Here is a 23,886-nt window from a genome sequence, read left to right as displayed (position 1 = left end):
ATGAATAGAATAATCAAGAAGATCGAAATCTGCAGAGCAATGTTCAGATCACCTTTTGGTGATTATTAGTAGCCTACTTTATTTCTCTGATAGACATGTGATCGTTCAACAATGTGATCTGACTCATCTCAAATACAGAATGCATGTATTTTTTGCAATGAAGTTTAATTTGTAATTCTCAGGAATTGTGTACAAGCAGATACTGATACAGTATAGAAAAAAACGTTGAATATTGATCTTATAGGGCTCTCAAGTCTCATGCATTCGAGACTCACGCATTTCAAACAGTTCACAAGCTCACATCCAACGCCAATATTCGTCCCGCGAGGACGAGACGCAGGCGGGAGATACATTTTAGGCTAAATTGATAGCTGTCTCGAATTATAGGCTAGACTTAAATGCTACCATGCTTCCTACCAGCCAATCAGAAACACCAGCCGCTGATTCTTTAATGCAGCCGTGACATTCATTCTATATAATTTAACACTGAAGTATACCCAGAATTGTATCAATAGTAGCAAGAAAAGTTGCAAATAATTTAACACAAATCCTGCAAAAAATACATGTTGGATACAGAGAAACATAAGAAATATGGAGAAACGTTCTTGTTAAAGGAAGTTTCAGATGTAAACATTTAGTTTGGTCAAGCATGTAACTGGAGTGGAGGGTCAAAAGTTACATGTCTGTGGTTAAAGAGGTTGATGCTCTGTCCAGCATTAATGTGGACTAGTCGGATATGTTCATGGGCATCCATCGTCTGGTGTTATGCTGTATGTCCATGGAGACACCTCAATGTTGAAGACCTCTGGTCCCAACTGGACCTACTGAACACAGAGCACTTTAAGAAGTAAATCCCACCTGTTGTATGTGCCATGATATGTTGAATGGGATATTTAATAACTAAGTAATACACACACTTAAATGTAACTTTCTTACGTGCTTTCTGGTCCCAAGTGCTGTGCCAGCGGTCTTTGGTGTGAGTGGTATCTACACACGTGAGCCCTCTCATTTTCAGTGGCCTTATGGGTAGGGTCCAAGTAAAACTTCTGACAATTCCACACAGATTTGGCATTAACTACATGATGAATCAAGTTTAAGCCTACTGTACTTGGAGATGGTATGATACAACTGACCTTGCATTGGTGTGTAGTCTGTGTCATGAATTCTGCTATGGATTCCAATGCATCGTCCAGGGTTGTGTGGGTTGAATGTCCCTGAAGCCATCAATACAATCATGGTCAAACATATCAATAAAAAACTGAGGGTGATAACACATTACGTCCACGTGGGGCCAGCTGCTTAAGAGGGTTGAAAAACGTCACTTTTGTAAAAGCTCTGAGATTTGTATCAGATTTATCAACTATATATCTAGAGCTTACATTTTCTGTTACAGGCACAAATATGTATTACCCTGATATGTATGCTAATGAATTTGTAAGAAAATCTAACGTAGGCCTACTTCGTCCGTTTCTTGGGTTGGGGTCTCAGACGGATTTGAAGTCCAGTCTACACTCCGTCTTGAGGCTCGCTCGAGTACATCAAGGCCGAGTATGGCGCAGCGGCGTAAGGAAGACTCCAAGCTCGCTTGACTCGCCATTTCACTGCATTTTCATAGCCTACACTCGAGCTCCAAATAAAACCTAGATTTTACAGCTGTCCCAACAAAACTTAATCTTAATAGCCTACGACACAATGCTGACATCACAATCTGCAGTAAACACTGACAACATGCAACAGGTCGAATTGATCACGTAGCCCAAGTAAAAACATTTTTAACATATAGGCTAACCTACAGCAAATTATCGCACAGGTTAACACAATACCCACACGCGTGATCAATTTACAACCAAATAGACAACACAGGATAAGTTGAGCGCCTTTTAAAATGCACGGTGTTTCGTTCAACTCCACTGCGGTGCTTAATGAAATAGTTTCCGGTCTGTTAAACACCGCCTTCCTGAATTTGAAGGCGACTGTCACCAGCACAGGGAAATTCAATAAAAACTGGTTAAGATGGGTGCAGTGAAGAACCCAAACAATTGAAAGGACCCATTTCCAAACAGAAATCGTAAACTATAGGCTAAATAAATTAAATACCATGCTCAAATCATGAGGCTACTACTTTCAAAAGCAGGAAGGAAAACTGGCCCCCAAAATTACCTGTGTGTGAATGCAAAATAGGCTTAGGCCTATCAATAACACTGGATCAAAGGCATATGGATATGGTCGCGACCTGATTAGACACCTTTTGTGGTTCATTTGGAAGCAGACCGAGACCTGCTTTGCAGCGTTCACACTCAAATTAACCATAGTAACAGATCAGAACAGAGTTTGTTTAATCAAACCAAACCTGCCAAGTGTGAACACTACTCTACAATAAGTTTGTTGTCATATTCCACTTTGTTTTGTCAAAGTACAAACACCAAGAGTCAAATCCCATTCATACATTTTTATTTATGCAAAAAACATTAGCAGGAGCTTATGCCATCAGCACACAGGCCCCTCCCACTGCCTTAATCTTCTCCTCTGCCCTTCGGCTGAAGAACTTTGCTTTAACGATCACGGGCTGCTTGGGCAGCTTGCCCTTTCCCAGGACTTTGAAGTAGCCCTGTTGAAACAACAAAAGATGTTAACGAACCACTTCTAACAGAGCAAAAGTCACAGATTTGCAAAAATAGCAGTTTCTTTCCACAATTCAGCCACCATGTAAGAGGCACAATCTCAACTTGTCAGTTATTAGTAAAGGTTTCGATGAACTGACAGTATAGAAAAGTCTGGGAAATCCTTGACATTTTATTGACTGATTACTATAAACTAATACTGACTTACTAAGTCTTAGGACTGGGTGCTATACCAATGTTTTTTCCTTTTGTTTTTCACGATATCGACTACATCAGTGGTTCTCAACCCTGGTCCTCAAGTACCCCTTGTCCTGCATGTTTTAGATGTTTCCCTGCTCCAACACACCTGATTCAAATGAATGGGTCATTATCTAGTTATGCAGACGCCTGTTAACGACGGTTCATTTGAATCAGGTGTGTTGGAACAGGGAAATATCTAAAACGTGTAGGACAGGACAGGGGGTACTTGAGGACCAGGGTTGAGAACCACTGGACTAAATATTTAATCATAACAACGAGGCTAAATTTACACCTCTAAAGAAAGCAGAAAGTTGGTCAGTATGGTTGCCATCAACAAGACACCAACACCATCTCACATTGCCATTATAGCCATCATTACTCCCTAGTTTAGTCTACTAGTTTTGCCATGTGTTGTACACACCATGAAAGATGGCAATGTGTGTCACATTTCTAATTGTATTGCTATTGCTTTGTGAAATGATGTTGCTGTTCTTATGCTTTTGTGGCAACTTCTTATTCTAAGTGCTACCTAGTAACCTTTACACCTAAGGTGTTTAAATCCTGGTCCTCAGGGTCCACTGTCCTGCATGTTTAAGATGTGTCCCTGCTCCAGCACACCTAATTCAAATGTACGGCCGTTAAAAGGCTTCAAAAGAGCTTGATGACAACCCATTCATTTGAATCAGGTGTATTGGGTGCTCTACACCTTATAACATAATAACAATCAATTGGTTATTGACTAGGCTATGGCTTAATACATAAGAAAAGGGCTACTAGATAACTACTTTCCTGTCTCACTTCAAAGAAAAGCATCACTAATACCATGTTTTAAGATCCTGTTCCTGTACAATTGACGTTCAGCGCACACAAAGATAAACCAACACAGTCCAGATACATTTCTGCATTCAGTACTTACAGCACGGACTGCATCTATGATGGGGGCAGGTCCCTCTGGCTTCTTGCCATAGTTGAGTCTGGTCTGCTCGCTCACCAGTGTCCACAGCTTGTCCAGGTTGATAGTGGGGCAGTGAACTGTGTTCTTCTTCAGATGATAGTGTCTCATACCAACCTTTCCAAAGTACCCAGGGTGGCTGTGTAGTTGAGGAAAATAAATAAATATTTACAAAACACAATCTATAGTAACAGTCAGCATGCAAGTAAGGCAAATTAAAGGAATTTCATACTTGTAACTGCCCATGTGGTTGACTAACCCAAAAACAGGCCAGTCGGTGAATAGGATCAGTTTTTAATCTTAGAGTGCTCTAGCACACCAAGACAAGTGTATGTCAGGATGAGACTCTAGCCTCTGAACCGTTGGTTTAACATTGGTGCCCATGAAGCTAGAATTAATTGAAGCACAATGCCAAATGCATACAGTACCAAAAACTTTACAAGTTAAACCTTTGAGAACTCTTTACTTACTATTTGTCAAAGTTGATTCTGTGGTGATGCATACCACCAGCATTACCACGACCTCCAGGATGCTTCCTGTGCTTGCCTAAAATGAGTACAGAGCAGTTAACTCACTGTAAAACAAACAGTCCGATTTAATGCATAATTAAATGAGACACTTACCAATACGACCGTGTCCATGGCTCACATGCCCTCGGAGCTTCCTAGTCTTCGTCTTCTTGGTTGGCTGAAGTCAGATAGGGTATGATTTAATGTTACTGTAGCTGACAAGACAGACCAACAGATTGCCAATACAGACCCATATCCCACAAGCGAGCTACAGCCTGTTTACCGACTGACCGGACCCATGTCTACAGACACTATACCGTGATGTGAGCCGTGATACACGAGATCTAGTAAGTAATGTCCATTGTTGAATAATCTGGGCAGCCAACATGAAACAACTAGCCTAGCCTAGGTTAGTATACAGTCCCCATGAACCCACGGCTAACTGTTAGCTTACTCTCTAACCTAGTATTTCATAATTATACGCACACTTTTCTTATTCAATCACGCGGCAGGTTAACAGTACATTGAATACGTTTATGTTCAATTAATTCCTTCAATTTACAACAATAACGTGGGAAAGGGGGTGAGTGAGCAAATGGTCGTGCTGAAGATGACTGGCCCTGCAACAATTCATCTAAATCTACAATAATTTGACCGCAATCATCCGTAATAATACCGAAGAGTGAAACAAACGTTTATATTTACAAGAACTTGTGTCACTGTATGTCGCTCTCAGCTTATACTACACGGGATGGACATAGATGGAAACCTAATTTTGCAGTACAGAAACACATTATAGCACCTACCATCTTGGAGGCTAGTTGAAAGAGGAAAGGGAATAGGAAGTCTCACGATTTTGTGCGAGATCTTGTCTCCAATTGAACGTTAGAAAAGTGACAGCGACTCCATGCGGAAATACTTGGGATTAATAAAATGGTCAATTTTGTCCTAAATTGATTTTTATATTACCAGTTAATCAAAGTCACATATGCCTTATATAGGCCTACTTCTTGCTTTTATACTATCATTCAATAGGTTAGTTTGAGCTACTTTACTTTTTTTTGCACTAATAATATGTATTATTTTTTATTTAGTTGCAGTAATATGCAAATATTATGTTGTGTATCATTAATACAATTTTCATATGACTGTAACTTACTTTATATCCAGCTCTTGACTTCGGATAACATAAGTGCAGGGAAATAGCCCTAATGCACGCACTCCTAGTTACAACAACATAACCAGGCAGTAATGAGGTACTGAGGGATTAATGGGGCTGGCCAAAACTGTTGAAGAGCTGCACAAACAGTCATACATCTGTTCAGCACTGGAGACATCATAACACTTTGACACTTGTTCTCATTCACACTCCATTTATCGACCATCTGTTTCTACATTCATTTTGTAAACATATCTGTGTGAGCCAGAACAGGTAAGTGACTAAATTTATTCAATCTATTAATGTTTATATCAAGATCCAAATAGTGCAAAAAGTATATTATATAAGTAATGGGATAGGTGTTTTTTCTTTCTTCCCAGTGGTCAGGCTTTATTCATTAAATCAGAAACAGTGTAGTGTCTAAAGACCTGAGACCCCACAGTAGGTATTTATGTTGATGATTCCACCATAAAGCGATACAGTTGTTTTGCTTTTAGCTCATGGCCCTTAGACTCCATCTTTGTGAGATTAGCCTGTGGCTCCCCTAGAGAACTGTTGCATCAGTGCTGGCAGCATCGACCCACAGATGCCATGGCAACTATCCCAGAAGGCTGGCAACTCTGATACTGTATTTCTGGGTCACTAGTGCTCTATAGCTAGGTGCAGGTGAGGAGGATTGGTACACAGGAGGCTTTGGCTGTTGAGACCGGCTTAAACCAGCAAACTCCAGCAGGGGAATGGAGCTTCAAAACAGAGAACGTAAAGGTAAAACATAAAAAGAAACAGACAATATTACTATAAAACCAGGAAACGCTGTATGTCTGTCTGTGTGTGGCTGGATTATCTCACAACCCGGGCACTGTATGAGGTGTAAATGTCAGGTGTATATTTCAAGACCCGACGACATGCAGTAAAATAAAGTGAAGTTGTTTGGAACTGGTAGTGGTAGTGGTAATACTGAAGTGGTATAAATTGCACAACAGGCCAGGCTGGGCCGTTAGGGGGAGCTGAAGGGCTGACAAATGTACATGTCATCCGTAACATTCTAGAATGTCATCCATAACATTCTAGAACAGAGCTTCTCGGCCTGGTTCTCAGGGACCCCCTGTCCTGCATGACATTCCCTGCTCCAGCACACCTGAGTAAAAGGAATTGGTTGTTATCAGGCTTCCGCTGAGCTTCATAACGACCATTTATTTCAATCAGGGGTATATATGTATATCTATGTGTATAGGAAGAGGAAGGTATAGACTTATTTGGAGAGAAAAAGGTACAGTCTGGGTTTTTAGCTTTGTTAAAGTTTGTAACTTTGACAAAGTTTATAACTTTGTAAGTTCGACGTTGTCATAGATGATACTGGTCTTCCTCTGATCTGCAGCCTGATGGTGCTGAGTCGTCAGGAATGAACATGGAGCCATGCTGGTTACTGCAGGGAAAATCCACAATGACTTTATCGTCCTCCCAGCAACAACAAAGACATTTCAAGCTACCTGACTCAAAAAAAAAGTTTTCTCCCTGCGAGAAAGAGAGAGAGAAAGAGAGTTCAAATGGTATTTCATGAGAACTAAAATGAAATTGAAATGTAGAGGTCAATCATGTTGAACATTCTTTACATCATATATTGTTTTCAGTCAAACTATCTTTTGTGTCTTTAGGAGGTGCATTTGACCAAAATAAAACAGAAATTGATGGAAAAAAAGTTAAGATAGTATCTTCAAGAAAGAGAATTAGGTATGTTTAAATCTCACACATCAAATAAAAAGCAAACATTGACAACACAGCTACAATAGGTTTGCATTCATTCTTATTCCTTAGAGATACAATATAACACTTTCTGGTATATCCTTATGAATTCCCTCACTGCTGGAGAATGTAAATCATATGTTGTGTTCACAAAGATCATTGGTAATGAGGCTGATGTAAAGCCTTGTGTTATTTTCTACAGGATCCACCCAGAGGCAGAGAGAATTCTGGGAAGTTCCTGCATAGCTGTTGTGTGTCTGGAACGATTGACTTTCCAAATAGACCCTAATGAGTCCGTATTTCTAGTAAATAGGCAGCCATTGTTGTCTATGGTTACACCATCTACACCTCAGGTGCACACGGAACAGCAAGGGGTTGTGATCCAAGAAGAGCATTCTCAGAAGGTACACACCTTGATCATTGTAAAAATCAGCACAAGGGTCATTTGAACTGGGACCATACAATAAGGCCAAAAAAGGATATCAAGAATATAATGCTCTTGCATCTCCCTAAAGAATAATGTTGTCAATACTTAAAAATAATTAAAAAATGTTTCATTTGTCTGCAGAGTGGATTCCATCAGGTTAATGAACAGAGTGCAGAGTGCATAAATGTGTCACCTCAAGCTGAACACGGGCCAGCTCAAAAAGAAGGTATGGAACTTGTTTCAACAGAAACACACGCTCTTGACAGATCCATACCATCAGTACCTGCTACAGCACAGGAACCAGCATCTGGTATGAGACAAGACTATGAATCTGGATTTGACTTCCAAGATGAGTGGGATCCCGGTATGAAATTCGATTCAATGCTAGACCTGGAGTCAGAATTGGAACTGAAATCAAAATCTGATTTGGAACCAGAACATGATGTGGTTCTGGAGTTGGAATTGGAATCCCAAAAATCTGTTTGTGATCCAGTGTGCAAGGGGCACGGTGAGTGGCAAGAAGGGCACTGTTCCACTGATCACGAGTACTTAGTGTTGATGGAGCTGCACGGAAAAGACAAGGGGACAGAGAAGATAGAAGATGGGACGAATAAGGGAGAAGAAAGAATAGAAGAACAAGAAGATACAACTGAGGAGGGTTATGACCAGATAGGAGGGAAAGAAGATGCAATGAAGGAAAGAAGAGAAGCTACGAGAGGAATTGTCAAGGTGACAGAGGAGAGAAAAGAAGATGGTAAAGAAGAAAAAGTGACAGAAGAGAGAGAGGAGGGATCTTTGGAGAGAAGAGAGATGGAGAGTGAGGATTTCTGTGCTGTTTGTTTAAACGGAGGGGAACTGCTCTGCTGTGATCACTGCCCAAAGGTCTACCACCTGTCATGTCATATACCGGTTCTCATGTTCTTCCCACTGTAAGTAGTTACAGCCATCTTTGTATTCCTTTTCATACACTCTGTTTATGTTCTCCTTTGAGCTTCATGGACAACTTCTGATCACACATTATACATAATGTTGTCTGTAAAAAAAAATATATATAAAAAAACACACAAAATATTCTATACACTGTCATGTACTTTGCCCTTGTATTACTCTGATAGCTTTATACAAATGTACTCTCATATTAAGGTAAGCTCTTGCCTATTTGTCTATTTGCTATTTGTCTGTGTGTCCCACAGGGGAGACTGGGTCTGCACACTGTGTAGAAGTGACCAGGAGCCCCTGGCGGAATATGAGTGTGAGAACACATGCCCCTCTGTGGGGGCTGGAGTACCTTACACTCTGTCCAGAACACACCAAAGAGTGGGTAGCACGTATTAAGACATGCAACTTTCGAGACACATCAGAGTGTAGATTGTTTTTGGCTCAGAAGGACATGGTGTGTCATTTCAGCCATTTGTGTTTCTCCCTCTCTGCTTAGAGATGTGAGAAGCTGACTCTGCTGCTTTCCTGTCACATCTCAAGCGCCCCATTTCAGGAGCCTGTTAGTCCCCTGGTGAGTGTCATCTTCATCCCTGATGCAAAGAAGGTAGTGGTAATCATGAGATAGGAGGAGGATAGTGGGGGTGGAAATAATGGTGGTGGTGATGATGATGATGATGATGATGATGATGATGATAATGGCTCTGTGATTGGGTTCCAGGCCCGCAACTACTACCAGATCATTAAGAGGCCTATTGACCTCTCAGTGATCAGAAAGAAGCTGAACAAGGGTAACACCCTTCATTACTTCACCTTTGAGCAGTTTGTGGACGACATCATGCTAATGTTCAGGAATTGCGCAACATTTAACTATGTAAGTCAGAACTACGGTATCAGAATAATTTAATTCATTCTGACTTCTCTGAAAATACTCAATATTACAAACCAAGATGTAACATACATATACAAATTTGATATCCTAAACATGCAACAAAGACAAATACCCACGTATTTATGTTTAATTATGTGACCTTTTATGCCATTTTGAGGTATTGTAGTAAGGTTTAGATATGAATACAATCAAGAAATGTATCAACATTTTTGGGATTTAAAATGAGCTCTTCTTGTTGTCTCCAGCCAGACTCAGAGGTGGCCCAAGCAGGCCGTGATCTTGAGGCCTTCTTCCTGACTAAGATTCAGGAGGTGTTCCCAGACCAGATCTTCCCAAAGGCCAACCAAGACAGAGTGGGCCGAGCCCATCTCTCCTGGCGTAACAGGAAGAGTAAGAAACATGTTTTAAGTGGGAAGAAATATTATCTTTAAAAGATTGCTGTTCTATTTTATTAATTATGATCTCATCATGTGTAACCCACATAGTACCTTTAGTTCAGGTGGGGAGGGTATGTGTAGTGGGGCTTAACAAAGACTGAAGAAATACGTTTTGATATGGTGATTAACATTTGGTCACTCTGGCTTCAATTCATCACAGGGTTGTTGGGTGTTATTAGACCATAGGTGCAATTAAACCATAACATAACCTATGCCCATTCTATTTGTACATCAGATGAGCTATAATAAAGGATTGATTGAGTAACTTGATGCTGAATACTTTGTTTTATTTTCATTACATATGAAACTCTACATTTTGCGAAGACAATTATCTGAGAGAGAGAAATATGCACGGAACGTAGCCTATGTGTTTTGGTGGGAATTCTGTTGCCGAAATTCTTGATAGAACCAGGGCAATGCAACGAAAGCACGTGGTGTCTCATTCACAAATCCCATATCACTTAATTTAAAATTATGTGATGGGTAAATAGAAAACTGTGCGTGCACGGACGCAATGGCTGTCTTGCTCACTAGATTGGAGGCTCGTCTTTGATTGCTGTGACGTCAGTTGACGCTATAATGTGGCCGACAAGACTTCTGTAAAAGCCGGTTTCAGCGACGTTGATTTAAAGCCGTGTTTGGAAAGTCATCGACATCCGTAAAGTCATCGACATTCCTGAAGTCAACATGCTTTTTTTAATCTTTGTGTCACCGCTGATGGTTCTTATGACTCATGTCGTGCATGGTAAGTACATGCTTTGCTTAAGTTTGGGATGAAACTAATTAACTATTGTTGAGCTTGTTAACTCAAACTTTTCTTAGTCTAAAAGAAATACTGATGAGAGCGAATAAAGTTATAGGCTCAGTTAAGTGATCGATATGGTAAGATCGTCCATTTAGTAAAGTTGAGATATTTTAACAACAAAAATAGCCATGTATAGTAGTGACTCCGGTCAGGGATAAAGGGATCAATATTTGGAAAGTAATTATAGAATAACTGACACTCGATAATTTAATATATGTTTCAGATCGAGATGCATGCCATTTTTACTGGGACGATAAATGATTGAATGAGAAAAGTAATCTAATGTGCCAGGAGGCCAGTATTTTCAAGAATGTCATTACTGTACTGACGAGTGAATCACGTTTCTATTAATGAGAGAGTAGTTCTTAGGTGGCTGTTTCTCGTCATTAATTAAGTGGACCAAGGAATTACCACTGCCTCACTATGTCAAGAATGTGTCGTGTAGCTGTCGGTTTTAGTGAGATACATTTAATGTAATCTAGTAACAACGTTAAATGATCGATTGACATGTACTTTTCTTCTTGCAGGTGCAAAATGGACTTACATGGGTAAGTGGACTATTGCCTGATTTATTAATGCTTTCAATGATTGTAACTATCATTAACTCCAAATCTAGTTACAATCTGACCTTCAATTGACTCCCGGGTCGGCTATTCTCAATACCGGTGTCCTATCAGTGTGGACAATCACATAATTGGTTACTGTGAGAGTTTACTGTACAAGAGTAATAAGGCTGAATTCTATTTGGTTTTCAAATAATAAAAAATAACACAATTAACATAATGAACAACATGATAAAACACAATACAACTTAGTGACTTGCACCCGTTGGAAAATAAATAGATCAATAAATAATACAACACTAAAACATTGCTTAAAAGTCTTAAAATAAGCATCAAAGCAATATCCAGCATGACTTTGTTGGTAAACTTGATAATTCAGTGAGTCCAGTGTGATAACCCCTCAGTGTTGGGTGGACTTTGTGAAGAGGACCATTATTTCATGGTTCAAAGTAATTTATACCCCCTTGCCAAATGGTTACAAGGTACCCTCTAATAGCCTACAACCTTAATCCAGTATGGGATCTTCACCCAACCATCAAAGCACACCAGGACTATCAACCATCTGTCACCACATTTTGACACAGCTCTACTATCTAACCCACACAGCTAAACGCATCTCCAACTTCCTTCACCTTGCCTGGTAGTCATACCATAAGGGCAACGTGAAGAGACCACTTGAATGATTACCAGCTCTGACATAAACAGCATTTAGCATCAAGCCTCAGTTATCTGGACCTGGTGTGTTATTTTCTGTTTGAGGCTTCCATATCATTTAAAAATGTTGCTATTTGTCCAAAGCCAGGACTTGCTGGAATTAATAGTAACCTTAATACATTTAGCATTCAAACATGCATTCAATTCCCCATAAAAATAAATAAATGTGTGTGTGTGTGTATATGTATTCATTGTCTTAATGACTACTCTGTAATTTGTGGTTAAATATTTATAGTGGGAGGAAATTATACTGGCTGCATTTAGCAGATTTTGGGTTTGCTGGTCCCCATCATAGTATTTATAACAACAGTAACATGCAATTAAGAGAGAATACCTGTCTGCAGATTATGTTCAATCTGCTGGCCACCCTATGATCACTGAAAAAATAGACTTCCTGAGAAAAATCTGATTCAGATGGTTATTTAGCTTAGTGGCAATGTCTTTACCATTTGATAACATAGCCAAGCAATGTGAGCAGCAACTCTGTGGGAATGCATACAGTCAGATTTGAGCTTTAGTTGCTGAGTCGTGGTGGAAAGTGTGTGATGACGACAGCCAAACTTCAAGGACCTTTGGCCTGTCTTCAGTACATTGTGCATGTATGTCCCGCGGGGTGGATATCATCCTAAGTTACAGTCAAACAATATGAAGACATCCCTACTCATAAGCTGGTGGCCCACAGGGATGATGACGTTCTCTGCTGACCCTGTCACTGCTTAGTCATGTGACTTCACCTCCCAGCTCCATCTGGGTGACAGAGAACCAAGCTACCCTGGAGTATGGGAAGTGATTCACCCCAGCCCAACTCCCGTATGGTACAAGTTTAAGTCTCGAAACCTCAACTGAACGTGCAAGTGTTTATAAAGCCAGAGCTCAACGCTGCTATTAGTATTTATGCTTCTGGCAACACTTTACATTAAGGTCATCTGGGGGCTTTGCTGAATGTTCATGTGATGTGCCTCAATTCAGAGTTCATTCAATCTTCACAATGTATAGACATTTGGAGGGATTCTTGACTCAGTGCATTTGATGCCAACGGTTGAAACATTACTAGCATTCAAATTGTGCAAAGGAAGACTGGGGGGTTACCACAGGTCACTTGTGTAATTATGAGACAGAAAATTGGCCCTAATTAAAAAGGCAAATGAATTGTACAGTAAGTAATTGTCACCAAAATAGTATGTGTGAGACATTTGACATGAAGTTGGTTTTGAGCCCAGTGATTTAAGAGGACAGTTTCCCTCATGTTCTGTACTTTTCTTTTGGACATGTCACGTGGAGTCAATTCACTGGGCTCTGTGATGTGATTGGGAGGAAAAGGTTTGCATGCCGCACCATGCACATCAAAACACAACTGGCATACAATATGGTAATTGGGTAAACAGTGAATGACATCTGAATGAATTATGAATGGGTCATCACGCTGAATTATGAATAGTCAATATGCAACATGTAGTGGAGCGAGAATAGCAATTTTCACTTGAATACATGTAGTGCATTGAGCTGTCTATTATGTTTGAGTGCTTTTCTTGGAGAGACATGTTTGGATAGCACAACGGAAAAGTCCACCAAGAAACCATTCTTCTTATTCTACTGACTGAATACATGTACCATGGAGTTGGGACCGTATTTGTCTCGTACAGAAGAACATGTTCAATGAACTAGACTTCACAGTACATGCATAGTTATCTTGGTCATCCATTGGTGCCTCCATATCACAGTAGATTGCTGCAAGCCTCAAGTCCTCTCGGTCCCACTGGATACTCTACTGTGACAGGAGTCTTGAGTGCCAGAGATACAGGCCTGGCTGAGGTCATGTATGGTTTGGCTTGATAGGTGAGGTGAAGTAGACCTCATTGGTGAACTGTACTATAGAAACCTTTCATTTGGAAAGGGATGGTATTTTCACTGGTTGTCCCAGTTAACAACAGTTTAGTTTTCTCAGATTGCTACTGGTGCTAGGGCCAAGAACAGGCAGAACACAAGCCACAGGCCTCTCCCATGCTGCTGTGGATTTAGCCCTGCGCTTCACACAGATAATAATACTTCACTTTGATTACAGATAAAACGTTCTGCTGGCCAGGATAAATCCTGGCACCCTTTTTGAAGTTATCCCCTGTTGCACTTAACTTTAGATCATGCTTTGTTCTTGGTTTGCCCTTTACGAAGAGCTTAACATTTAAAAGGGTTTCTGTTGATTTTCAACTAAGGACTTGAATCATAGCAGAAATAAAGCGCAGGTCGTGAAGTGTCCCCATCGTGTCAGCCAGATTGTTTTCAAAGGCCAAATGGATGCTTTTGTGGTACTTCCTGTTGCCAATATGCAACCTCTCATATCTTGGTAAAAAGTCTCATGGTCTCCTGTCAGCAATTTATGATGTGATGATGATGTTACAGGACCTCATGGTGAAAATTTCTGGTCCAAGCAATATCCTTTCTGTGGAGGGGCATTCCAGTCTCCCATCGACATCCAGACAGACCTGCTGAGGTTTGATCCAACTTTGCGTCCAATTGAGGTCCGGAACTACAACTTATCAACTGATGAACAGCTTACACTAGGAAACAATGGTCATTCAGGTGAGTGGAAATTGTTAATGATGTTACACGCATTTAGTAAACCAGTGCACATACACTGTAGATGATTCTGTAGTGGTACACAGGATAATGTCAAGAGTGTCATCAAATCCTCTGTACCAGAGTTGTGAGTTAGATGAGGAAACAAAAGTACAGTTTGTATATCTATATGATATCAGTTTATCCTGAGATGTCTTTCAGAACATAAACAGCAACAAATCTGTAACCAAGGAGCAATGTCTCTTGTGTGTTGGTTCAAGAAATGACTTCATATTGACAGTGACATCAATAGAGCTACAATAGCAGAGGCTGCTGTTTCACCACATGTCATCAGCCAGCAGGGTGCCTGAACCAGGCAGATGCTTATGCTTGCATGGCTAATGTCTGGTTGTGCTGTTGGTTAAGTGGAATTTGCTCAGCGGCTGTGTACTTGAGGTACAGTATGCTGACACAGCTCTCTCCCGGACATGCACTTACCCAACGGGGGGCTAATCATACATCCTGACAGTGGCAGGTGACTGCGTCACTCCTGATTTTCACAATCAGACTTGAGGTTGCTTTGACAGTTTGACAGCAGGAAACAGTCGATGCTTTGGCAACCCTAGTGGGGCTTTTTTATTTATTTATTAAACATCAAGCTGACATAGATCATCTACTTAACATTCACATTAGCTGCTCTTAAAGGATGCCATCCTGTGGGGTCAATATGCTGGAAATGAGGGATCAAATCTCTGCATGTTTATTCCAAATTTTAGATGAGTTACTAGGAAAAAAGCTACCCATGTGTCAGAAACCTACACCTGCAGCAGGTAGTCCGGTAGCTTGTTGAGGTGGATGAAGTGCTACAGGTTTGGCTGCCAGGTTTGTATGTCAATAAGGCATCACATCAACGACCTGAAAATACAAATGTCCTTCCTCGGTTTCTCTAGTTTGGTAAACGGAAATATTGCCCTCTTGTTTTGTGTCCACAGTGCAAGTATCCCTGCCCTCCAGGATGCACATCTCCGGTCTCCCTCATCACTACACTGCTGCCCAGCTCCACTTCCACTGGGGTTCATCTAGACTGCCTGCTGGATCAGAGCACACTGTCAATGGCAAGCAGTTTGCAGCAGAGGTAAATGGGCTGAGACAATGGGTCAACAACAATAAACAAAAACATTACCACCAGTTATGTATTGAGGGGTAAACATTGAGGTATGCTGGGGGCTGTAACCTGAAGTTGTCTGCCAGGAGACTGGATAAGATATGAGAGACTTGTTGAAAGGACTGTAAATATATTGTGTACCTTCTATCGGTATACAAGTACAGCTTATCATATCGCTTGACTGAGGACATCGAGCAAAAGTGACTGTGCCCTAGGCTGAGTTTAATCATTTGATATTCAGCGACTTCAGCATGTGACATTTGACTGTCACAGGGACCAGAGCCAGTGACGCCCTTCTAGCATGGCTTACTTAAAAAGGAGGAAACTGCTTGGAGCTGCCTGTCTGCATATCTGTGTCCCAGTTCTCTCAAACATCAAGTGGCAGATGTGTATCTGAAGCATCAACCCTTTTGGCAGTCACAGGAACGGCTTATTGTGCATCTTGCGCTTCATGGTGCAATTTAATGCATATTTAGGGTCTGGATTTGTGGCTTGGACTCCATCATTGCTATCCAACACAGATTTTCTCAGTAGGCCTGTTCCTGGTTTTAGACATCAAAACATTACAATTTACTTACCACTACTATAAGTTAACATGCAGTTGCAAGATTGAGAGTTGCAAGAACGATGTGAAAGATTCCACGTGTCTGTATCTGCTATAGGCCTGAGGAGAGCCAGGCACAAACTACTTGGTTGGATATGTAATTGAATATCATGGTTGCTTGTAACTTTTAGGATTCATTCAGTCAATCCATGGTGTCTGAAGTACAAGATTGTAATGAGGTGCTTTAGAAGGCCAGAGCATAGCCTGGCCAGCGACTGCAAAGTAAAAGGTGTTCTTCCACATCTTTACACCTGAATTAGCATATTTTATCACATGGTTAGTGCCAAACCTGCTAAAATATAATTGTACTCCAATGCTGTAGGGGATTAACTAGAATGATAGACTATTATGTTTGAATTTCTAACTGTTGTCTTATCCATAGCCCAGTAAACCGTTTCTTGGCATAAAGTGTCAGTCACATTAAAAAACTACCTCAGATGATTATACAGAAATTCAGGTGTTACAACAGGTATAATTTTTCTCTATTTCTAAAGAAGAACATTTAAATTTCAGGCCTGGGTGTGTGTACTATGTAACGGAATAAGGCTGGTAATACAGTTAAAATGGCCAAGTTAAATCATGTGTCCTTTTAAAAGACCATACCCTTCAATTCAAACACATGACTTCCATGACCTGACACAGGACACGTAGCAAGAGAGCCTCTTTTCAACTGCCTCCAGGCAACCGAACCACAAGAAACCTACTTACTCTTTGATGACATGTTGTCGTTGCAGTCCTGCATGATGCCATGTTGAACATTTCCCAGAAGTAATAAAGCCTTGCCCCTTTTCTCCCAAGACATCTTCTGGAAATACACTCACATTACATGAGTGTTTGCATCAATTCCTGCCCGCTTATGTGGGACACAAAGCTGAAACACCAAGCAAAAAGATGACTCCACAGGTGCCGTTGACGAGTGTAGCGCTGACCGTATGAGAGACAACACAACTTTTAAAATGGTTTATTAACACCGAAATGTTACGCCCATCTATCTTTCCTGTCATATTCTGTGTGAGAACATGGTGGATGACTCCCTGTATATCTCTTCTTTCTCAGATGCATGTTGTGCATTTCAACTCAGACAAGTATGCCAACATCTCCATGGCAGTTGACAAATCTGATGGACTGGCTGTGCTGGGTGTTCTTATAGAGGTGAGAGCCTATAGAGAAGGACTGGATCAGAAGGACCAACCTCATAAACAGATTGTGTATATAAAGTCAGCCTCTCTCTGATACAGATTGGGGAGTTCAACCCAGCATTTGACCAGTTCCTTAAGTATATCAATGGGATTAAATACAAAGGTGAGTTTTACATTGTTGGTTATCTCAATTCAAATGCAAATAATGGCGGTTGAAACGACTACACTGACTGCTGCTCTCACCTTTTTTTGTTTTTATTCAATTCAAATTGATACAGAGCATTAGCTTGGCAGATCAGGCAGATCTACTAGGCTGGAATGGTTCATAGAAATGTTTACACTCTTGATTTTAAAAGAAATATAGCCCTATTGATGGGAACTGCTGTTTGTATTTGACTTAGACCAGAGGGTGCAGGTGGCAGGGTTTAACATCCGGAGTTTGCTGCCTACGCGTCTGGATGAATATTACCGCTATGATGGCTCCTTGACCACTCCTCCATGCTATCCCAGTGTGCTCTGGACGGTCTTTAGGTCTCCCGTCTCCATCTCTGTCAAACAGGTGCTGAAACAGTTGATGAAAGATCACTTATTTTTTCTCTAGAGTATGACTGTGTTGGGATTTGTAGCATCAAAGTTTCATGTTCTTTTAAAGTTAAATGAAATCTAGGCCAATCAAAGCACCAAAAATGGAATGTACACTATGTAAGAGCTTCAATTGCTCTAAAATGGTGGAAAATGCATGTCATGTCCTGTTTTGTTGTCTGCTTAGTTCCAAGCCCTAGCAACAGCAATTTACGCCTCTGGTTCCCAAGATTCAAACCCTGTGCCTCTCCATGGAAACTACCGGAAACCACAGTTGTCCAACAACAGAGTAGTCCTGGTATCTTTTAAGGAGGGTAAGTATGGTCTTCCTGGCTATGCTTTGGTATTATGACAGAAGCTAAAGATATGCTGTTTTAGGGAATGGCAAAGCTTGTGCTGCAACAATCCAAAAATGGCAAGAGTACCGGCTGGGTTTGATGGGGCAGACGTGACATTTGAGGCCTCTTTGTTATGAAAGGCCATCGAGCTTGCATTTGCTTCTTCAGATTCCCTACCTTTTTGATTTCCGCTTGAATGCATCAAAGCAGCAATTTCGACATTCTTGACTTCCTTGTAAAATTGATTGACAAATGAATTCTCAACATTGGAGAACAGCCATTCTCCACAACACGCTATACATTACTTTAATTGGGATGCTCCTCAGCGCATAAATCTGTCTTCAAAGACCTTGTTTTAGTCAGTGGTGGTTAACCCTACATTATGGACTGAAAAACCATACGCAGTGGAATGACAGGAATCTGCACGTCTCCTTCATTTCAAGAAATTCTCTTGCACAAGTACACTTTCCTAATGTCTGATCTCTTCAGCATGGCACTTTGGCATCTTCTCCTTCTCAGCTTGCATGATAAAGACTTTGCAGGAGTCGGCATTCCGCAGTCACTGTACCAACGCAGGCGGTATAACTGCATGTTGTTTGTCAAAGCCAAACACAATATACGGGAAGCCTTCTGAGTAGAGATGTCTAACAGCCTGATCCTGTATCTGATGCAGGCCATGGACTGTATGGTATTATCGCTGTCACATCTCCCCTCTTAAGGAGGCAAACCATCCAGCAGCTCCAGCTTGGTGACCTTGCAGATCTGGCCGACGATGGGCTGCAGCAACTGCTGCCCAAACTCAGACAAAAGCCCCAGGCTGGAAACTCATGGAAGAACCACAAGCCCAGCCGGGGCCAAACCGGCTTTGAGGCACAAGGGCTGAAATTGAAGGTGAATGGAGACACCGTGTTCAGCTCCTCACCTTGGAAGTACACCCAGGCCGGGCGCTATGGGGCTGGGCTGAATGAGGACGCGATGTGTTACGTTTCTCTGGAGCAGAAGGTCATCCATCAGCTGAAGAGAACTCACACTGAGGCCCATCTGGTCCAGGCTCTGAGAGAGGTGATGTTACCACAGCTGAACTTCAGGAGTTACCTGCACGGCCGGTCTGACCTGGCCCTCCCCACCATCAGGCTTATCCTCAGTGGCAGGCCCACAGATGAGGCCTTTGAGCTAGATCGCTCTCTGACCAAGGCCTATGTGGGGCAGAGGAAGAGTGCAGTGGAGCAAAAGCCAAGCTTGGCCCTCACAAAGTATTCAAGCCTGTCTGTTGCTACTGTGCCTGAAAAACCCCACAGCCCAGTCCAACCCTATCTATGGATCCAGCCAATGGAGTGGGAGGACTAGAACTTCCTCACAATTCAATATATATTCTAGACCAAAGTGACATTGTAGCCAGACATTTTCTAAACGTTCTGTGCATTTACAGCGTACACCTAATTTGGGGTTGGGCTTTTTGTAATTTCTGCTTAAACGAAGAGAGATCTGCAGCTCGTACCGACTGTGGATATTTCCTCTGACTATGCCCAATTGTCACTATCACTCTGCTTTTATACAACTCAAGTTGTTTGAATGGCAAACTGTCCAAATCCGTTGGTTATACACATATTCACGGTTACCAATATGCATAATATTAACCACATTTATTTTCCTTAATGATGAATAATGGGTATTTTGTTTTTGTGGAACAATTGCCATTACCAATGCCTTCATATACAGTGTGGACTGCAATTTCAATGACAAGGGCAGACCTCTTTAAGGAATTATATGCTACAGGGATTTGCGTGGGAAGCTAAATGAACAAAGCTACATATAAATGGAATGCATACAAAGACAAGTGACGTACTTGTCTTTTAGAATTCTAGAATTTTATTTGGAAAAGTAGTCATATGTTGCAGTAATTGTACATTGATGCGGTTAGAGTATTGCACAAAGAAAAAAGAAAATTAGTGTTTCAACTGCGTTTTATAATGTTGGCTATAGCTGCTTGTGATGTGGGTTGAAACGGTTGTCTGCTAAATAAAGTCATATATTGAACAAATACTCTGAACAGACAGTTTTACATCCTAACACAACACCAAGGGCTTTCTCTGTGGCCCTTAACCCATTCAACTGTGTAATGAACGGTATGGAAATAGAACAAGTCATAGTTGTTGGTTTGTGTACTTTTCATTATGTGCATATCATTTCTATACTCTTGGTTGCTTAGGATGTATACATGCCCATGATGACCCAAATTTACTGGATTTTTCCTCTTGAGTCGGATATTTCTTTCTTTCTGCACTTCTAACATTTCTCTCTGCATTTTTCTCCTTTACCCAGACGTGCTGTCCGGGATGAGCATCGGTATGTTACTTGTGTGTATCTGTGTTTTCTATTCTGGTGGCTATGATTGATGTCTTCCCATGCATGCACACTTCTGCTCATCTTAAATGAATCCATCTTGACATTTTTATTCACACTAGCATGTTTGTTCTCCTTCGTCATGAATTAGTTGCTGACTAATGAATGACGTTCCAAAGAACTACGTCTTTCTAGATGTATCACCATTGGAGTTATGTAAAGAATACATTATGTACAGACTGTACATTATGAACACTCATCCATTAGTTGTGCTACTAATACTTTTCATTCTTGTCCTTTTATATCAAAATGTGTACTGTAAACATGCACTTAAATTTGTCTGGGGCTTGCAGAATTTCTAACAATTAAATACAGGACAAATTAAAGTGGGAATACTGTATACTGCCCTATTACATGGAGACACAAACTCGCTCAGAACACACAATGGTATTTTGAGGTTCTCAATGCATTCATACCTGCAGGTATACTGGTTTCCATAGTTGTGGCTGTAATGCTGGGACTACTGCTAATTATCTCCCTCCTTTGCTGTCTATTACGGAGAAAAAGGTAAATATGATGATCGGTTATATATATATATATATATATAATGTCTAATTTCCAAAAGTCAGCACTGCACTTTCCTTGGTATGTTCTGGACATTTTATATACTTAACCTGCACGTGACTGAAGACAGACAGTTGTATGAACTATTAAAGTTTTTATCCCCCCCTCCTCCCCCATCCCCCATTTGGCTTTTAATGCTGCTGTCCAATACATTTTAAGACAGAAGGGCAGTACAGAGAAAGTCAGAGCACAGACTTGTTCTCAAATGCCATGTGTCCTCTAATGAAATAGACTGCCTTAATATTTTTGGACAAGAACCAGTGGTCCACTCCCGGCAACTTCAGAGCTGACTCATTTAGAGGGTTATGTAAAGCTGACAATGGCATGATTTCAGCTGACAATTTAAGATTCAAAATTAGACATGTTGGCAGTTAAGTTAACCACAAACGTGTGGTGGCCAGACACATTTAAAACATACGTTTAAAAAGATGGTACGCTTAATTGGCTGGGGCAAAGTGCTTGCTTGTGCCACTGTAATTGTAAATTGCCCTATTGTGATGTCAAACTAGAGTGCCAGAAGAGACCACAGCCTTGAGACGTGTTGTATTATTGTGGTTCTCATTAACAACAATTGTATCCTTTGACACAGTGTTCTTCCTGGTATTGGTATGGCAATGGGGAACAAGCTAGTTAATGCACAGGAACAATTAAGGCAACACTCTCGCATTTATACAGGCAACTAAATCTTAATTTCAATAAAAGCTTGAGCACAGCACACCTGGTATAGTAGTACGTGGCACCTGTTCTGCGATAATTATGCAGAGGCTCTTTCAGGAGAGGAGAGGAGACGTTGGGATGCTGCCTTACAGATGGGATGGCTCTAGCTCCGCAGACAGGTGGTCCCATCTTCTCCTGCAGTCGGGATTATTTTACCATTCACTGAGAGGATGGAGATGGACTCGGACGCAATTCCTTGGTAGATTCTGTCTGCATTCATCATTTTGTATTTCATCCTCAGATCTGGAGCAGAGCCAGAAAAGAGTAACGCTGTTGGCTATAACCTCGGAGAGAGGGAAGAGCCAGGGTATGGATCAAGAGTTTAGCTCACCCTGCATCCTGCATGTAGAGATACCTGGCAGGGAGAGAACCCCGTAAAAGGAAACAGCAACATTCACCGCCCTCAAAGTACTGTCGTAGTTCAGTCATAGTTGTGATCCTGAGTCTATCGCGTGGGTCAGTTCGGACCCTCGTATTTGCATGACGTACACTTAAACCAGACGGATTTTATGCAGCCATCACACTGGTAGGTCAGTTCTTTTAGTTTTCATCTCATCCATTAATCCTTCACATCAGACGGTACAGGCATTTTAATACAGTGATTTAGGCAAAGGGGATACAGCTGTCCCAATCATTTATCAGCTCACCCCAATCAATTCTCAAATCACAGTTCACTAGTGAACTACCCAGGCTGACCTAGGAGGCTGAAGCTACGACCAAAACTCTCAGGTCAAGTTTAACCATGTCATCTGTTCCCTTTGGCTGTCCAGACGTGGTGGAAAAAGCATAACCACAGTCCAAACAATAGGGGGACACATGGAGACTGACTCCCACTGATGGTAGGGTGGCCTGAGAAGGAAGGGCTGTACCACAGCTTTATCCACCCTGTACTTAAAGCTGCTCTATGGATTTCATAATAAACCGGTACCCAGCTCCACAGTCACACAACAGTCCCTTCCCTGTGAATAATGCTGAGAAAAGGGCTTTGTTCTCGCAAGGGTGTATGTGGGATGACCTCTGAACCCTCTCTACCACTCTGATCATGAGACTCACTCCTCGCCACTTCTGACATTCTCTGTAGACAGAACCTAGTCTACCACAGCACCATGTACGTCCTACTATGAGAATGACTTCATAGGCCTCACCTTTTTAAATACATAGTGGTATGTACGTACATAAAACTGCGAAAAACAAATATTTTAGATCGCGAACGTTTCTTGATAGTTATCGATGTACGTTGACAAACCAAAACTTGATAAGAGTAGGCTGGTAATGCATGCGGAGGCTTTTAACCTCGAAATGAACTTGCCTGGAATGGGAACTATACTTGGAATTATATGTATTACATGGGGGAATACTGGGGATGTGTGATCAACACAGAAACGGTGTTGATTGCTGTAAATAATCATTCTCTTTCTGTTGATTATTGTATGAGGGCAAACTGAGACACATACAGTGCAGAGGGAGAGTTTGCCCTACTTAGGTCGTAATCGTGTCATTTCATGTTCCATCACACCGTCTAATTTAAAGGATTCCCTTTACCATTCCTCTGCTGCTTGTAGTGTCACACTGAAGTTATGTGCCATTATCTTCACCTCCAAACATTAAACCCATGGAATGTAAAAAGAATGTCATGTTGTTGACGAACTAGTATCTGGCAGAATAAGGTGGAGTAGTAGGGGATAATGTATTTCTGGATTTCTTCTGATTGTGGTTGGTGTTTTGGCGTTGTTTGTGTAGTGTTTGCAAATAATTCGTGCTTTTGTTGTTGTTTTGTGGCACATATTTGTGAATTGTATGTATTTAATAAATGGTTTCAATCT

The 23,886-nt window shown here is 41.1% G+C and overlaps 3 protein-coding genes, 1 long non-coding RNA gene and 1 other non-coding gene across 5 annotated transcripts; 2 read left to right on the top strand and 3 right to left on the bottom strand.

Moving 5' to 3' along the window:
• Positions 1 to 42: 42 nt before the first annotated feature.
• On the bottom strand, positions 43 to 1,214 carry LOC146258982 (uncharacterized). The gene is made up of 3 exons (XR_014729745.1): positions 1,134 to 1,214; positions 937 to 1,046; positions 43 to 824 (listed from the first exon to the last, which is right to left on the bottom strand). It is a non-coding gene; the product is annotated as an uncharacterized LOC146258982 (long non-coding RNA).
• Positions 1,215 to 2,434: 1,220 nt separating this feature from the next.
• On the bottom strand, positions 2,435 to 5,200 carry rpl27a (ribosomal protein L27a). The gene is made up of 5 exons (XM_084672918.1): positions 5,129 to 5,200; positions 4,437 to 4,500; positions 4,284 to 4,359; positions 3,778 to 3,952; positions 2,435 to 2,608 (listed from the first exon to the last, which is right to left on the bottom strand). Exons 1-5 carry the CDS (start codon positions 5,129 to 5,131, stop codon positions 2,480 to 2,482), a joined length of 447 nt encoding a protein of 148 aa, XP_084529044.1. The 5' UTR covers positions 5,132 to 5,200; the 3' UTR covers positions 2,435 to 2,479.
• Positions 4,044 to 4,171, bottom strand: LOC146258981 (small nucleolar RNA SNORA3/SNORA45 family). The gene has a single exon (XR_014729837.1). It is a non-coding gene; the product is annotated as a small nucleolar RNA SNORA3/SNORA45 family (small nucleolar RNA).
• Positions 5,201 to 6,196: 996 nt separating the features above from the next.
• On the top strand, positions 6,197 to 10,186 carry LOC146258979 (uncharacterized). The gene is made up of 9 exons (XM_084672761.1): positions 6,197 to 6,246; positions 6,860 to 7,031; positions 7,137 to 7,212; positions 7,427 to 7,628; positions 7,793 to 8,580; positions 8,845 to 8,968; positions 9,087 to 9,161; positions 9,309 to 9,461; positions 9,725 to 10,186. Exons 2-9 carry the CDS (start codon positions 6,884 to 6,886, stop codon positions 9,908 to 9,910), a joined length of 1,752 nt encoding a protein of 583 aa, XP_084528887.1. The 5' UTR covers positions 6,197 to 6,246; positions 6,860 to 6,883; the 3' UTR covers positions 9,911 to 10,186.
• A 345-nt stretch (positions 10,187 to 10,531) lies between these two features.
• On the top strand, positions 10,532 to 20,200 carry ca12 (carbonic anhydrase 12). Its single transcript, XM_084671865.1, has 9 exons — positions 10,532 to 10,661; positions 11,249 to 11,269; positions 14,396 to 14,575; positions 15,544 to 15,686; positions 17,377 to 17,472; positions 17,559 to 17,622; positions 17,861 to 18,018; positions 18,229 to 18,355; positions 19,053 to 20,200. Exons 1-9 carry the CDS (start codon positions 10,604 to 10,606, stop codon positions 19,724 to 19,726), a joined length of 1,521 nt encoding a protein of 506 aa, XP_084527991.1. The 5' UTR covers positions 10,532 to 10,603; the 3' UTR covers positions 19,727 to 20,200.
• The last annotated feature ends 3,686 nt before the right edge of the window (positions 20,201 to 23,886 follow it).

The sequence above is a fragment of the Hypomesus nipponensis genome, chromosome 14 (genome assembly GCF_054491055.1).
Source record: "Hypomesus nipponensis isolate SF chromosome 14, ASM5449105v1, whole genome shotgun sequence".
Classification (NCBI taxonomy): domain Eukaryota; kingdom Metazoa; phylum Chordata; class Actinopteri; order Osmeriformes; family Osmeridae; genus Hypomesus; species Hypomesus nipponensis.
Note: the sequence above shows the minus strand (reverse complement) of the source record. Positions and strands in the feature narration are given on the sequence as shown.